The sequence below is a fragment of the Folsomia candida genome, unplaced genomic scaffold, assembly GCF_002217175.1.
Source record: "Folsomia candida strain VU population unplaced genomic scaffold, ASM221717v1 Fcan01_Sc003, whole genome shotgun sequence".
NCBI lineage: Eukaryota > Metazoa > Arthropoda > Collembola > Entomobryomorpha > Isotomidae > Folsomia > Folsomia candida.
This window is the reverse complement of record NW_019091195.1, coordinates 9,208,233-9,222,400: the sequence shown is the minus strand read 5'-3', so window position 1 is coordinate 9,222,400 and position 14,168 is coordinate 9,208,233. Positions and strand designations below refer to the sequence as shown.

Genomic DNA, 14,168 nt, shown 5'->3' with positions numbered 1-14,168 from the left:
TCACATGTCCAAAGGGCATCGAAATCTGTTATTGGGAAGTACGGAAGTTCCCCTCCTTAGTAAATAAATATAATTATTCTACTTTGTACGACATATGTAAGCAGGATAATTATACATGAAAAGCAAAAACACGCAATGGAATGGCGGCAGACATTGAAGGTAAGTCAATTCGGATTCACATCCTCTCCTATACAAATATTTTACGAAACTGAGGAAATCGTGGCCATTGCAAGATTTTCGCCCACGCGTCAGAGTATGCATATGATTCCCTGTAATACGTCAGGTGAGGTTGAGTCACAACTTGTGACTCACAAGAAAGAAAGAACGACCCAGATCCTTCGCTACCATTTCGGATGATCAACTCTCAAGAATCGTGGCCAACAAAAATTGAGCATACGTATGTAACTCCCCCGCGTCCCAAGCAATAGTCATTCTGCTGTTGACTTAGATTACATCCAAATTGAAAATAACCTACAGTACAGACTTCATTTAGCCCGAGCGTGGGACAGAGCCCGCTTCTCAATTTTTGTCTGAATTGACAGAATTACTATTTCCACCCCCGTGGTGGGGATCGTCAAATGTTTATTGAGTATTTTCTACTCTTCAGTATCAATTTTTTTAAGAATTCACAAATCCTTTCACTTGACTACTACCAGGATCAGTGGGGGCTCACTTCTTTAAAAATCTTGGAACTTCAAAAGTTACCACTAAGAAGTCATTTTTAGCCAAATTTTAGTAAAAAAATTTGAAAATTTGAAATTTACAATTTCTAAAAATCGGTATGGGTCCTTCCCCCTAGGGTCTTTCTGCCCCCTAGGGTCCTTCTTGTTACAAATTTTCCCAATTTTACCTCTGAAACTCTCATTATTAATCCGTGTACCAAATTTCAGCTTCCTAGCACTATTTTGAAATTTTGGCGCATAATACCCCACTCACTTCCATGACCCACACAGGTCAGCCGATTGACCGGTGGGGGTGGACTTAACTCCTACTTTGTCTAGCACACATGTGTGCAAAACTTGAACTCGATCAGCCATCGTGTCTCGGACGTATACACATGACGATTCTATAAACCCTGGCTCGGGCTAAAAAGTCATGTGTTCTCGTGGTCAGTGGAAAGGGGGAGTCCGTTTATTTATGAAGGGTTTTATGGCTTGACAAATGTGAGGTGAGGTAATGGATGGAAATCTTCAGTTGGGTTGATGTAAGAGAGAAAGCCAGAGGGACGTTGTGGGAGGGAGATTGATAATGTGTATACGAAGCAGCAGCCTGCGTGTGTCCGACAAGATAGCCTTCATCAATTCTATGGCCCATTTTTGCAGTCCTCCCCTCTCCTGAATAATCCTGATATGCAGAGGCCGAACAGCCAAATAAAATGAATCACTGGGACCCACCACAACACAAAATACTCGTACACATATTTGCAAAATGGTCTGGAATTACTACTGCACGACTACACATTCTATCGCCGAGCTCGAAACCTCTAAAATGTATTTTCCAGTAACGCAAGTCTTCCTGGACCTTGTTTTTCTGGACTGATTTTTGACACAAGCGTTTTGTATCTTTTCTTCAAATTTATTTTAAAAATTGAAGAAAACCTGCATACAAATAACGCTTGAATTGTAAACTGTGAGAGACATGGGATGGTTCCCTGGGCACTACTTAAGTAACAATAGCAGCACATTTGACAGTTGGCTAAGTATGCACGTTGGGCGTATTAAGTAGTCCGTACCATCATCATCAGCAAGAATGTGCACACACACAACACACACGCTTATGCTTCACGACGGAGAAAGGAGAGCGTTAGAGGAAGGGTGGTTCCTCTCCGGGCATCGCAGTTTCACCCGAAGAGAAAGCAGCAATCTGTGCTCACTTGTAGAGTTTCTTCCCGTCTGTCGACACACCATCACCGTCGTCGCGTCCTTGTCTCTCCTCGGGCACAACAATCTCACAACAACCCATTTCACAAGACTTTCTCAACCTGCACCATTAGCTCCAATTGCACTTTTGATCACTCCTGGCTGTATCAAGAACTTGTTGAAACTGAGACAATAAAAAGCTCAATAGTTCAAACAGATCCTGAGGATTAACGAGGTCCTGACAGATTCGCCATCTCCCTATTTCTCACATCACCCCTTTACTAGTCTGAACGTCTAATTTCCTTCATTTAGGAGGATTAGTCATCACTGATTTGAACGACGCAGAGTTGACAAACCAGACTCGAAGGAATTACGAACTAGTTGGGATTTAGAGCATAATCCAAGATGAGTTCATGTCCAAGTGGAGGGCGATCGAGATCAAGGAATTCAAGCATGAAAACACTTTGTCTGGTGACATTATTACAGGTAAGGTTTACAATTGGTGCTAATTTCTATGCATTTATAGGTGCAGCATAATATTTATATCAACAACATACAAATGTAGGATTAACAAATTCGCATAACCAGCATTTCTGAGCTTTTAGCTAGTAGTCTCATGCATACCGATTGGTATTCAGGAAACATATCTAATTCATGTCGGAGGAAAATCTGTTTTAGACATTATATGATTTGATTAAATTGTACTTTTTACTGATTCTGCCAACGAAATCATCATACGCAAATGTGAAAGCTGTCGTTTTTTTCTAATTTCATCTTTGATATGGAACTGGAGAATATCTACGTGAGACAGGATCAATTTGGATCAAAGGGTGCATAAAGTATAAGTTCGAACCATTACAGTGAAAGCAGAGTAGAAACCCAAGGTTATACTTTTGTATGTATGTAAATGTAATATAGCAAGCATTTTGAAATCATTTATAATCATCACCATATATTGCATGAAAGTAAGCACACACGTGCCTCCTGGTACAAGGCTTGTATGTGCACAATTGGTTATTAATGTCCAATTAGTACATCAACTAAGTATGCTATCATGCAGTTTCGTAATATGTTATTATGATGATTACTCCAGCTTAAGTATTGCTCAACGTCATCCAAAATAGCCAAATCAAACATGCAAAAGTACCAAAACATATTCATGAAAAGAGGAAAATTCAATTAAGCATTTCATGTAGAGGCGTGAGTGGGAGAAAACTCTGGGCTTTTAATATGTCAACGGTCAACAAGGAGAATGTAAGACATAAGAGCGTCACGTTATTATGACACGTCCATTCTTTCCCCTGTCATCATCCGTCATCCATTTAGTGTCGTAAAGTCCTAATGTGGTTTGATAAGGTAATCTCACAATGCGCTCCATTGCATCCCATTATGATTTCCCTAGATAAATAGATGACTTATATTTTATGGGTTGGAACATTGTTCGAGAAAAATAAAATAAGATCTCCTGCGCACCAAACCACCCACGCGTACATGCACGTAATAAATATTCAATCTGATAGACAGGACTATATATTATTCATTATTTCCAGCAAATCCACTAGTGTACGACATTTATACAGCATGATCTTTCATCGACACAGGGAAATGTAACAAGGCAGAATTGATTAGAATTAATTCAAAGTTCTTGCTCCGTATTTACCTCGCTGAGCAGAAAAGGAGATTGTAGCAGAGCTCGGCGGAGGACATGCATACATAAAACCTCCAAATTTAGGATATTATATCCACATTCGCCAAAAAATTTCGATCTCCAACCTCCAAATTCATAAAAAAAATTTGCTCTCTAACCTCCAAGTATCCGATATTTAAAAAAATTCTCGCCCTCCAACCTCCAAAAAAAATCCGCCCTCCACCTCCAGAGATCCAACATCCACTAGGGACGCCGAGCTATGGAATGTAGTGCTGAAAAGTTTATGAGCCTATGTACTGTACCCTTTCCACCCATGTATTCTTCCTCGAATTTGTGCAATAAGTTTGTGAGTTGAACGATGCCGACTCTTGGTTCCAATTTTCTATTTTCTCCTCTGGTACTTACTTACAACTTGTTAACATCTTTGATATTTACACAGTTCGGAATTGCAAGACAAGTGTTGCTTTCCAATTAAAACTTGGTCCAATTAGAGCATGTCTTGATATTTATCTATGTACGTGGGAACAGCAAAGTCGAAACAAAGAAATAAAGCCGAGTTGATGTAGGTTTATAAAGCTTAAAGTCACTGACAGCATAAATCTTGTTCAAATTTATGCTGTAACACATAGAAATGTTATTAATTATTTTGAAATACCGACCTAAGCGACAGGGACACAGGTCAATGCATACACGTACAAACCATCACCAGTACGATCTATGTATGCAAAACCAGGGATCTTCCACGGTATGCGGAACAGTCGCATTTACCATCACGGAGGGAATTAATTTGACGTAGGTTCTACTTGTTGGTAAAGAAACCCCTCTTGTCTTGGTTGGTGTGGGTGTCAGAAACAATTATGTGCTCCACCAAGGCTTTCATTCGGAAATCAAAGTGAGCCGTTTATTCAATTACGGCAGTTAATCTATGTCTGACGCCGTCAATACTCGGGAAAGCTTCTGCACAAGCAGCGTTCAGAAATTCTCATTACCTTGTTCACTACGTGTCTGAATGTAGGTAAGAAATTGAATTTTTATTGGTACAGTTTGGTCACTGTCACTTATAATGCAAATATATTGCTGTGCATCTTGTTTCTTGTTTATGTATCAGATAGCTCAACTGGATCAACATGAGATCCAGATGGTACTATTATTTATACGATTTGTCATGTTATATCTGTAAAAATCTAAAGGGCACACTTCATTTAGCCCGAGTCAGGGTTAGATTAGAGTACTATCTTAAATTTTTGACCCAACGACGGACGGATATGAGGCTTTCATAAGCCCTGACCCGAGCTAAAAACTGACGTATTCACATATCATTCTGATTGGATATAGAAATGTTCTACAGAAATGTAGAACATGTGTATATGTAAATATCTCGAAAATAGAAAATTAGAAGATATGTAGCAATTTTACAAGCTAAACTAATGAATACGAATGTCTCTTGCGAGAAAATTTAATGACTTGTAGAAAATATCGTACAAGGATCAAGGAAATATTCACAAGTTAATATCTTAGCATTTTTTACATGGGCTTTTCTATTCCATAATGAGCAGGATCAAACTCCATAAAATGACTACTTGTACATAATACTAATCCTTCAATTATTTTCTCCATGCTCTTGATACAGAAAAGAAACAACATAATATTTCTCTCTTCTTCAATGCGTCTTTCACATCTGCCCACCAATACAATTTTCTAAGAAATACGTAATTATAAAGTATAGCTCATAATTTACTTTCTTGGGAGATATAGATAATCTCCATGATTTACTGGCTCATCATTTTGGATGGATGTACATAACTTAAGCAAATGACTTGGGCCTTTCAGTTGAGTGACATATTATTATCTACGCCAACCAGCTACTTACATACACATGAAGCTAATGGAAGTACAAGTTTCTAATGGCTCAACCTCGCATGATGTACATACATACACACAAGAAAGCTCTCGCTGTAGTGATATTTTGGGTGAAAAATCAAACTGTCCAATAAAATGTCATTGAGTCATCGTGATTTCATGTCTGCTCCATTAATGCAGTGGTGAGGACTAAGGATGAGATCGACAACCACGCACTTATCGGTATTTTACACCGAGAAAGCTTTCACTCCCATTTTAATTATACATTTGGAACACGTCACCAATGCACACGCAAAGTCTACATGCATACACAGTCACTCATGCAAGAGAAGTGATTTTTACTTCCCTTACACCCTAGGATTATAAAGTGTTGTTGAATGACACATTTTATCCATTAATTTTCAGCTACTTCAAACAAGTGACGTCCAATGTGCTACAGAGAACTTCCGCAGTCCTGCAGCATATGATTACACGGATGAATTGGGTCGTTCGACGTCGAGGGAAGCATTCATCCCTTCAATCTCATCCCAGATTGGCTACAACCCTGACGTAGGCACCGTAGAAGATTTACAGAAACGTCACTTGGGATCCGTTGTCGCTCTTTCTGGAGGCAAGGACAAGCTACTTCTACCACGTCAGTTGACACCCGAGATGTTGAAACGCCATTTGGGCTCAATCGTTGCGGCATCAGCAACAGGATCAAAGCAGAAACAAATTTTATCCCAAATGGAAAAGAGGTATTTGGGATCTGTGTTGTCCAAGTCAGGATTTGCATCAAATTCCGCACGACAGCGATCAGGGTCTTCTGATGAAAGTTTAACCAAAAGCAAACGACACTTGGGTGCAATGGCGAAAATAAATTCCAAACCATTCAAACGTACTCGTGAATTTGACGATACCGAATCTGGAGAAATCTCGGATGACCTTTTTTACGACTACCCCGTCGACATTAATAACCGAGTTGATGGGGATTCCGATGGGTTTCAGGATAGCAATGTTGTTTCCATCAAGACCAAACGATTCCTTGGTAAGTACAAATCGAGCAATGTTGTAGGATTCCATCATCCTCAACTGTCTCATTAAATCATGCGATTTGATAGTCCAGCCCATCATTAAAAGTATGTAGAAGTGGCATCATACATTTTTAAAAGAGAAAGATTGACTAATATATTGTTAATAATTCAGGATCACTTGCAAGAGGGGGATGGTTTCCGAGACAGTTCAGAGGATTTACGGCAGAGAATCCATACGACAAGAGGCACGTTGGATCTGCTGCACGAGTTGGTTGGCTTCCTCTTTCGAAATCTGATCGTGATTATTTTGGCGAAGGGACAGGATTTAAAAGGAACATCCAGTCTGTGAAGCAAATTCAGTACGCAGCTCCAGTGAATACATGGGGCTGGGGAAGGCAACGGGAAAAGAGATCAAATACGATCTCTTATTAAGAACAAGAACCAGAATTTCATCATTTTATCTTTGTACCTTTTGATGGTGTGGTGCTTTATGCTTTTCGTGATCCACTTTTCATGTAGGCGTATGAATGAGAGTGACAGCATTGTTTCAAGAATTGCTTAATTTGAGTGAACAAAATTAACTCTTGACTCTACACATGTAATTACACGTAGTTGTAAGTAGTGAAGTAGATTAAATTTTGCTCGTGAAACCGTGTCGAAGTAGGATACCCATCATACATACAAACTTACATATAATAAATATATACAATCCAAATTGAACCTTTCTGGATTAATTGAGTAAAATTATATTAAGGTGACTCAATAAATAAAGTAATTTGATGCGCCTCAATCTTTGAGACTAATTTGAGAAGGATTATTGAATCATAAGCACACAACACATAATGCAAATTCTGCTTTCTAATTATGCCTGCCCGAATCCTAATATGATGAGAATGGATATTATCCCTTTCTCATTCATCCACCAATAGACAAATATACGGTCGCCTATCCTTCCTCGGATGATGAAGGCTAGGTCCGACTTCAAAATTAATCAGGAAGTCACAAAGGAAAAGTTGGCTGCACTGGACATGACAGTCTGATGATTGAGATTTTATCTCAATTATGACAATCTTGGCCAAGAGGCGGAATCAGAGAGAATAAAACCTCGTTCTCTTCTCTTTTAGAATAAAGTCACAGAAAGAGAAAGTTGGACGGGATATGGATATGTACGAGGAGAAAGCGAATTTAAGCACTTACTGATGTTGAGCAGGATTCTAGTCCGGGCAAAAAGTCCTGTTTTGATGGGAATCGAGCGTGCACGCCCTCATCCCTACTTCTGCACGGATTCATATGAAATTTTAAACTTTGTCCTAGAGATGCGAAATTTGGCATGCACATGCACCAACATATGCTGCATCATAATACAACATCAATTCCCGTTCCGTTCGCTATAAATTTTTCAGGAAAAATCAAAAACCAAGAAATGATAGGGATGACATTTGGTTTTTGATTTTTCCTGAAAAATTTATAGCGAACGGAACGGGAATTGATGTTGTATTATGATGCAGCATATGTTGGTGCATGTGCATGCCAAATTTCGCATCTCTAGGACAAAGTTTAAAATTTCATATGAATCCGTGCAGAAGTAGGGATGAGGGCGTGCACGCTCGATTCCCATCAAAACAGGACTTTTTGCCCGGACTAGAATCCTGCTCAACATCAGTATGTACATGATGAAAATGGAGTAATTTTTTATTAAATCTCACTCACAAGACCACCCTGCAAGTACCAAAAACTACCAACACCACCATACTTATCTACTTGTGACCACCCGTTGAGACTTTTTGTAAACAGAAAATCCAACACTCACTGTGTAATGTAGAGGATGATTGCGTACACCGTGGAGAAAGTTGCATCATTCTGCTAAGATTATTCGGGTGAAAGCATTATTATGGCTCACCCACAAGCAGAATCTCACCAACCAACCAACCAAGAAGTTGCAGCACAGCGCGAATTTACCCTCCTCGTGTTGCTGCTGAAGATAATTTATTTCCAATGAAAATAGTTATTTCATATAGTACATAATAAATAAAGAACGAAAAATTGTGTTAATTGTTTGACCATGATAGCTCCCGTTTGTCGTCATTTTTCATTCTGCCAAGAGTTGCAAAACATACGACAGACGATTCGTCTTGCGAATTGGGCGATTCACAAAACTGGTGGTTCTTATTCTCGACATTATTGTAATTACAGGTTAATAAAAGATTTTCACGGTAACACGTGCTGGCATCAATTCTTCAAAAGGAGCTTATCCACTTTGCCCACTCCGCGTTGCAGTAGTATTAGTGGTGTACACAAGTATTTGTGGCAGAATGATGAGAATAATAACGCAGAGGCTTACATGAGGACTACGACCGGCTACAAAAACACGTTTTTCGATCCCAATAAGCAGCCAAAGAATAAAGTATGCCATCAAGTTGTGCACGAGTTTATTCAGGCGTCGGTAAACAACGGTGGTCAGCCCATAAGTTGTCCCTCGAATAAGAGTACTGTTGACGCCGTGTTATCGAACTTGAGGGAGCTAACTGACGAAGAGTTGCTCAAAATTATTCACCATCTTCGCTTCTACGCCCCATCAGAGCAAGCCAACGATCCAAGTTATGTACGACTTTGGTCAGCCTTGGATGCAGAATGCGTATCGCGAATGTCGACCTGGGGTCTGGATTTCCTCTTCCAAACTGCAGATGTCTGGTATGGGGTGAAATTGGTAAGGTTTTCAAACTTCCATAAGAAGTTCATGTTGACCCTTCTCAAGAAATGTGGCCGGCTAAAGAGGTTATTATAAGAGAATAAGAGAACCTAATTACTTTTTTCATTATTCTCTTCATTATGTCATTTTTTCCTCAGGGAACACTTCATTCGGTTCATGTACTGCTTAAACTTGGCTAGAACACTTCCAAATTATTCGGCAAAATATGAAATTCAAGATTATTTGAGAACAGAGGTGGACACTATGAATCATCAAGAGGCCTCCATCGTAGCAATGTCGTGTTTCAAAACTGAGACGAATATAGATGACCCAGTAATAGTTGAAAAATTGCTCAACATTGCTATTTCTGCGAGACAGGAAATTGACTATATTTCGATTTCTGCCGTTGCCAAATTTGCTAGATTTACCTCAAGTCCGAAACTCAAACCCGTGTTGATCAAATTGCAAGAAGCGTTTCTTCCCGAGTTGGGAAGGTTGAACGTTCACTCAAGCGTACATCTAGCTCTGGTTGGAACCAAGACTCAATTGGCACACAAACCTCTGCTTAACGCTGTGGTGGAAATTATCCAGGACAATATAGAGAGTGCAAGACTTAAAGACTTGGAGCGGATTGCATTGGTCATGACAATGTTTGACGTAGATTGTGACAAATTGGGCTGGCTCATTGTGGAAGAACTAGCGTCTCCACGAAGAACGGAAGAGATTAAAGTAAGTAGTAATATTAAGATTCAGCCCCTTTTTATGATTTAAATTAATCATGAATTACTATTTTTTAAACAATAAGCGTAGTAAGTTAAACACTTTATTTGGTTACACATACCTATCGGTAATCTAATTTTTCGCAGGAGTATGGCCGCTGTCTTCCTGCAATTCTTCACTATCTGAGCATTAGGGAGATATTTCCACAGAATTTGATAAATTATGTCTTGGGAGAAAAATTTGTACAAACATATTATGGTAATATGAAGACACGATCTTGAGTTTGCAATTGCATATTTATTTTTGATCCAAAAATCTTGAATTTCAATTCACAGCAAATACATCTGAAATTTACCTTCGAGAACTTTTGTGTTTGGATTTTTGTGCCGAACTGGAAATCGTGGGATACACTGGAGCAAGACTTGACAAAATAGCCAGAGACAAAATATCTAAAGTACCTGGTTTTCATTTTCCTTTCATATATCATAATAAATCATTTATTTGTGATGTCAAAATAGATATTTACATATCTTTTTCCTTTCCTTCCATTCTTCTACAGGGCCACATTTCAAGAGTTTCTAAACCCCTCGGACCAAAGTTATCAGCCTATGAAGTATCTCTCAGGAAATTGACTACTATTTTAGAGTCATTTTTGGGCGGACCAGAGTATTGTGTTATTTCCAACATTCTGCCACATCATCATTGCAAAAGTAATAGTTACATGCTACACGCCTGATTTGAAAAATTAATGATTTAAATTAACCTGAATTTATGTTAATGTGAATGCTCAGAGATTATATTTTGTACTGATGCAACTGGAAAACCTTCCCCGATTCCTCATCATTACCGAAACCTCCCAGAACATGAAATCAAGTATTTGAATGGGGGAGATCTACAGTTCCATGTAATGTACGCTTGCAACAGGAGCGATTTTATTCCTTCGGAAAAAAAGTTGACAGGATCCGGAAACCTAATTATTCGACAATTAAAGAAGCTGGGATATCGGGTTCATGTGGTGAGTTAGAGTTTTGAATAGAAAAATGCAAGTGCGTAAAATAATAAAGCATTATAGAATTGTACATGTGTAGTACTTTTGTTACAGATATTCCCACCATTCACGGTTACCCAAGTAAACGACGTAATGCAAAAATTACTGTGATTAAGTATTTATTGTACTAATTTATTCTTAATTAAAATATATATCATATATAATATATCTATAGCGTATGATGACAAACAATAATGGTTATACAATACATTCATAATTTACTTGCTGATTTTATTTCATAGTTAATAACGTCCAAGTTAAACAAAAGAATCGCAACAAACAAATTATTAGCATTACATTATCCTTATAGTCGTCAATTAAAAAAACATGCATGCTGGTCCTACATACTCTAATGGTGCGTATGCACCAAAGTCAAATCGGTCGAAAATTATTTATACACATACATACATCACCAGAGTTAACTAAACCGTTTCGTTTTAAAATATTGCATAGCTCTAAAAGGTAGAACGGGCAACTTATTACAGTAACAACTTTTACAACATACAATAATAGTAATAATTAATAATTATAATTATTATAATATTTGGCGACAAAATGTTAGCTTTATTTAATGGTTGCGGTATTAAAGCAGGTCGTAAAATCTGTGTAGTGATTAGCATCGGTGGTTGTATTAAGGCTTTAGTTAAATGGTTTGGTGTTTTATAGTAGCACACGTTTTCAAATATCTAAAGTCCCAAAGTGGGACACGACGACGGTATTTTCTTTCTCCTCGACTACATTCGTAGTGGTTGATGGGCTTGCGTTTGCCAGCCTTCGACGATCAGCCTCTCTTTTTCTCTCTCGTTGTTTCAATTCCTTTTTATGCCGGTTGGAACGCTTTGACTAAACAAATAAGTATTTATTAATTAGTTAATGTCACAACGTACAGAAATTAGTCACAGCATATTGCAATATAAGTTTACCTCTTTCCGAACAGACTGCTTCTTTTTTTCGACATTTTCTTGACTAGAAATGACACCTTCGACAGGGGAGCCACTGCCACTACTGCCGTCGTCAGATTCTAGAAAACAAATTCACAAAACGATTAATTCATACGTTCAATGACCATCGACTCGTAAACTAATTTTAATCTTTGGTTGTTAATATTACCTGAAGTTAGTGGATCTTCTGTACTCGGACTGATTATCACGACAGGACGAACTGGATTATTATCTGCGAGATATAATGGGTCATTGTCGCCCTTCTTCATCACAGGAGGAGGGATGGCTGGAGCTTCAACAACAGAGTTCGATGGAGTTCCCAGCAATGCATCATTACCATCACAAGTCTTCTTCTCATTATTCAATTTGTTGGAGTCAGGTCTCTCATCAACGCTAGTTGTTTCCTGATGGTAATGATGCTGGTGTTGGTTCATCATGACGGACATTGAAATTATAAAGTCTATGGTGGCCACCATGTCAAAGTTGTAATCTACGAGGGTTTCTCGTATGAAACTGGCATCTGGATAATTGGTTTGCTGCATAACTTCTTCAACGAGTCGATCCACATCGCCACTGTCTTTGACCCAGTAGTCTTCGTCTCTTTTGCTTTGATACTGACCAGAGTAGCAATCTGAAGATTGCTGAGAGGCATTACTGCAAGCTGTGTGTGGCGGAGATTTCTTTCCGCTGCCCTTGGGGAAACTGGTTGTTTGAGCGCTTCCAGACTAAAAATGTAATTTAAAATTTTTTAAAATACATTTTTTTAGCCTCTATCATGATAACGAATTGCAGATAGCATACTAAATATTTACAAATAAAGTAAACATTTCTACTGTACTTGTGCGTGTAGACGAATATTTGTAGGATTTTCAGAATCATCGCCCAATCGTCGCACGGAATTGTAATGATCTCCATTGTGATAAAATATGTGAATCTGTATAAAAAAACATATATATAGAAAAGATATGACAATAAGGCGATGCGCACTGTAAGAAATGTTTTGTAAATAAATAATCTACCTCCCGTCCACCAGTTTGTTCTTGAGAATCCTTTGAGGGATGAATTATCCATGCTGGAGAATTCAGTTGATGAATTACCACACTTACATTATGGAGACGAGCAAATGCTACAATTGCGTCGTTGCCTGCAAAGGTCCCAGGTTGCGAAAGTCGTTGTACTAAACAAATTTAGTTTTAGTATAAATATCCACAATAATATTAACCTAAACCGTTTTGCAAATACTATACCATATTTATCAAACGGAACATCGTCTTCAACAAATGGTTCAAAATCTGCTCGGAATTCTTTCATGTATTGTACTACTGCTCGTCTATATTCTATGTCAGAACAAGATGGTAGTTAGTAAGTGAAAAAGAAAATATCTAAACATGAACGCATAATATAGTTAACGTTTTAAATGATTGATAATACCTTGATGGTTTCTTGAATTACCAGAAATTTGATCACTGAGGGCTCGGAATAAACAATTTCTATCAAACATCAAGGGTTTAATTTTAAGATCCATTGAGTGAACAATCTATATTATGTGTTCCTTACCCATCACCAGGCATTTCGCGAATATTTAATCCAAGAGATAGTAGCTGGTTTCCTACTAAAGTGTCATGGTCGTGAGATTCGTCAGAATTTTTAGCGTTCGAGTGTCTGTACTCATTCTTGGTACCACCTCCCATGAAATGATGGTTTGGAAATGGTTTTCCACCCTGTTGTACATGTTGCGACTGACATTTTCTCTCAATCCCTTGTGTCTCGTCCCCATTTTCGTCCAAATACTTCTTTCTCGCCATTGTGTCTTCTTCTTATTCCAACTGATTTTGTGACTACTTCTTGATGAGCACAAACAAAAAAAATCAATGAATTTCACTGCGTTTGTACATTTTACGAATATGACAGGAAATTAAAATACCCTAAAAATTGGAAATCTTTGCTTCGACTGTATCGAAGTTTAACCTACTTTTTCTTCTCAGATATTACACATTGCACAATGCAGCAGTCAAGTTTTGGAGAATATATATATACAGAGAATATATAAATATACAATCTGAACAATGACAATTGCAAATGATTAATGTCAGAAAAACGTCACGAATGCGGAAAGAAAAGAAAATGCACACACGGTCAAAAATTTAGTAATACTGCCTTAATTTGGAAGTGAAAATATTTTGCTACTTTTGTATTATCACAGCAATGCCCCTTGTTTAAAATTCTACCCTGCTAAGCTTATCGATAAATGAATACTGAGGAAATTGTGAAATATTTATTGTTCGATGAGCGAGCACGAGCACCTAGACTTTTGAGGAGAGAGAAAGGGATTTTTGGATTGCCCCCCCAGAATGAGTAGCGAGCACATGGAGCTAGCGAGCGCTACCTTC

At 38.2% G+C, this 14,168-nt stretch overlaps 3 protein-coding genes across 8 annotated transcripts; 2 read left to right on the top strand and 1 right to left on the bottom strand.

Moving 5' to 3' along the window:
* Nucleotides 1-866: 866 nt before the first annotated feature.
* Nucleotides 867-7,170, top strand: LOC110847613. Of its 2 annotated transcripts, XM_035850169.1 has the most exons (4): nt 867-2,094; nt 2,172-2,345; nt 5,773-6,394; nt 6,553-7,170. In XM_035850169.1, exons 2-4 carry the CDS (start codon nt 2,265-2,267, stop codon nt 6,810-6,812), a joined length of 963 nt encoding a protein of 320 aa, XP_035706062.1. In that variant the 5' UTR covers nt 867-2,094; nt 2,172-2,264; the 3' UTR covers nt 6,813-7,170. The 2 variants fall into 2 exon arrangements, with proteins under 2 accessions (XP_035706062.1, XP_021950280.2); XM_022094588.2 differs by having other exon boundaries at nt 867-2,345.
* A 1,147-nt stretch (nt 7,171-8,317) lies between these two features.
* LOC110847154 (FAST kinase domain-containing protein 5, mitochondrial) lies at nt 8,318-11,029 on the top strand. Of its 2 annotated transcripts, none has more exons than XM_022094024.2 (7): nt 8,318-9,155; nt 9,228-9,798; nt 9,936-10,047; nt 10,125-10,243; nt 10,349-10,499; nt 10,581-10,804; nt 10,892-11,029. In XM_022094024.2, the coding sequence occupies exons 1-7, from the start codon at nt 8,443-8,445 to the stop codon at nt 10,946-10,948; spliced, it is 1,947 nt and encodes a 648-aa protein (XP_021949716.1). In that variant the 5' UTR covers nt 8,318-8,442; the 3' UTR covers nt 10,949-11,029. The 2 variants fall into 2 exon arrangements, with proteins under 2 accessions (XP_021949716.1, XP_035706246.1); XM_035850353.1 differs by having other exon boundaries at nt 8,965-9,087.
* An 18-nt stretch (nt 11,030-11,047) lies between these two features.
* On the bottom strand, nt 11,048-14,114 carry LOC110847155 (OTU domain-containing protein 3). 4 transcript variants are annotated; one of them, XM_022094029.2, is made up of 9 exons: nt 13,703-14,114; nt 13,336-13,619; nt 13,210-13,268; nt 13,026-13,115; nt 12,798-12,955; nt 12,617-12,712; nt 11,948-12,503; nt 11,761-11,858; nt 11,048-11,680 (listed from the first exon to the last, which is right to left on the bottom strand). In XM_022094029.2, the coding sequence occupies exons 2-9, from the start codon at nt 13,581-13,583 to the stop codon at nt 11,516-11,518; spliced, it is 1,470 nt and encodes a 489-aa protein (XP_021949721.1). In that variant the 5' UTR covers nt 13,584-13,619; nt 13,703-14,114; the 3' UTR covers nt 11,048-11,515. The 4 variants fall into 4 exon arrangements, with proteins under 4 accessions (XP_021949721.1, XP_021949720.1, XP_021949718.1 ...); XM_022094028.2 differs by having other exon boundaries at nt 13,751-14,114; XM_022094026.2 differs by having other exon boundaries at nt 13,336-13,622; nt 13,703-14,113.
* Between the last annotated feature and the right edge of the window lie 54 nt (nt 14,115-14,168).

Coding starts and splice junctions, on each gene's coding strand:
- LOC110847154 (XM_022094024.2), top strand. CDS start 8,443: ATGATAGCTCCCGTTTGTCGTCATTTTTCATTCTGCCAAGAGTTGCAA. Junction 10,244..10,348: donor CCAGAGACAAAATATCTAAA/GTACCTGGTTTT, acceptor ATTCTTCTACAG/GGCCACATTTCAAGAGTTTC. Junction 10,805..10,891: donor TGGGATATCGGGTTCATGTG/GTGAGTTAGAGT, acceptor CTTTTGTTACAG/ATATTCCCACCATTCACGGT.
- LOC110847155 (XM_022094029.2), bottom strand. CDS start 13,583: ATGGCGAGAAAGAAGTATTTGGACGAAAATGGGGACGAGACACAAGGG. Junction 12,504..12,616: donor ATATTCGTCTACACGCACAA/GTACAGTAGAAA, acceptor TTACATTTTTAG/TCTGGAAGCGCTCAAACAAC. Junction 11,681..11,760: donor AGCAGTCTGTTCGGAAAGAG/GTAAACTTATAT, acceptor TTATTTGTTTAG/TCAAAGCGTTCCAACCGGCA.
- LOC110847613 (XM_035850169.1), top strand. CDS start 2,265: ATGAGTTCATGTCCAAGTGGAGGGCGATCGAGATCAAGGAATTCAAGC. Junction 2,346..5,772: donor GTCTGGTGACATTATTACAG/GTAAGGTTTACA, acceptor ATTAATTTTCAG/CTACTTCAAACAAGTGACGT. Junction 6,395..6,552: donor CAAGACCAAACGATTCCTTG/GTAAGTACAAAT, acceptor TTAATAATTCAG/GATCACTTGCAAGAGGGGGA.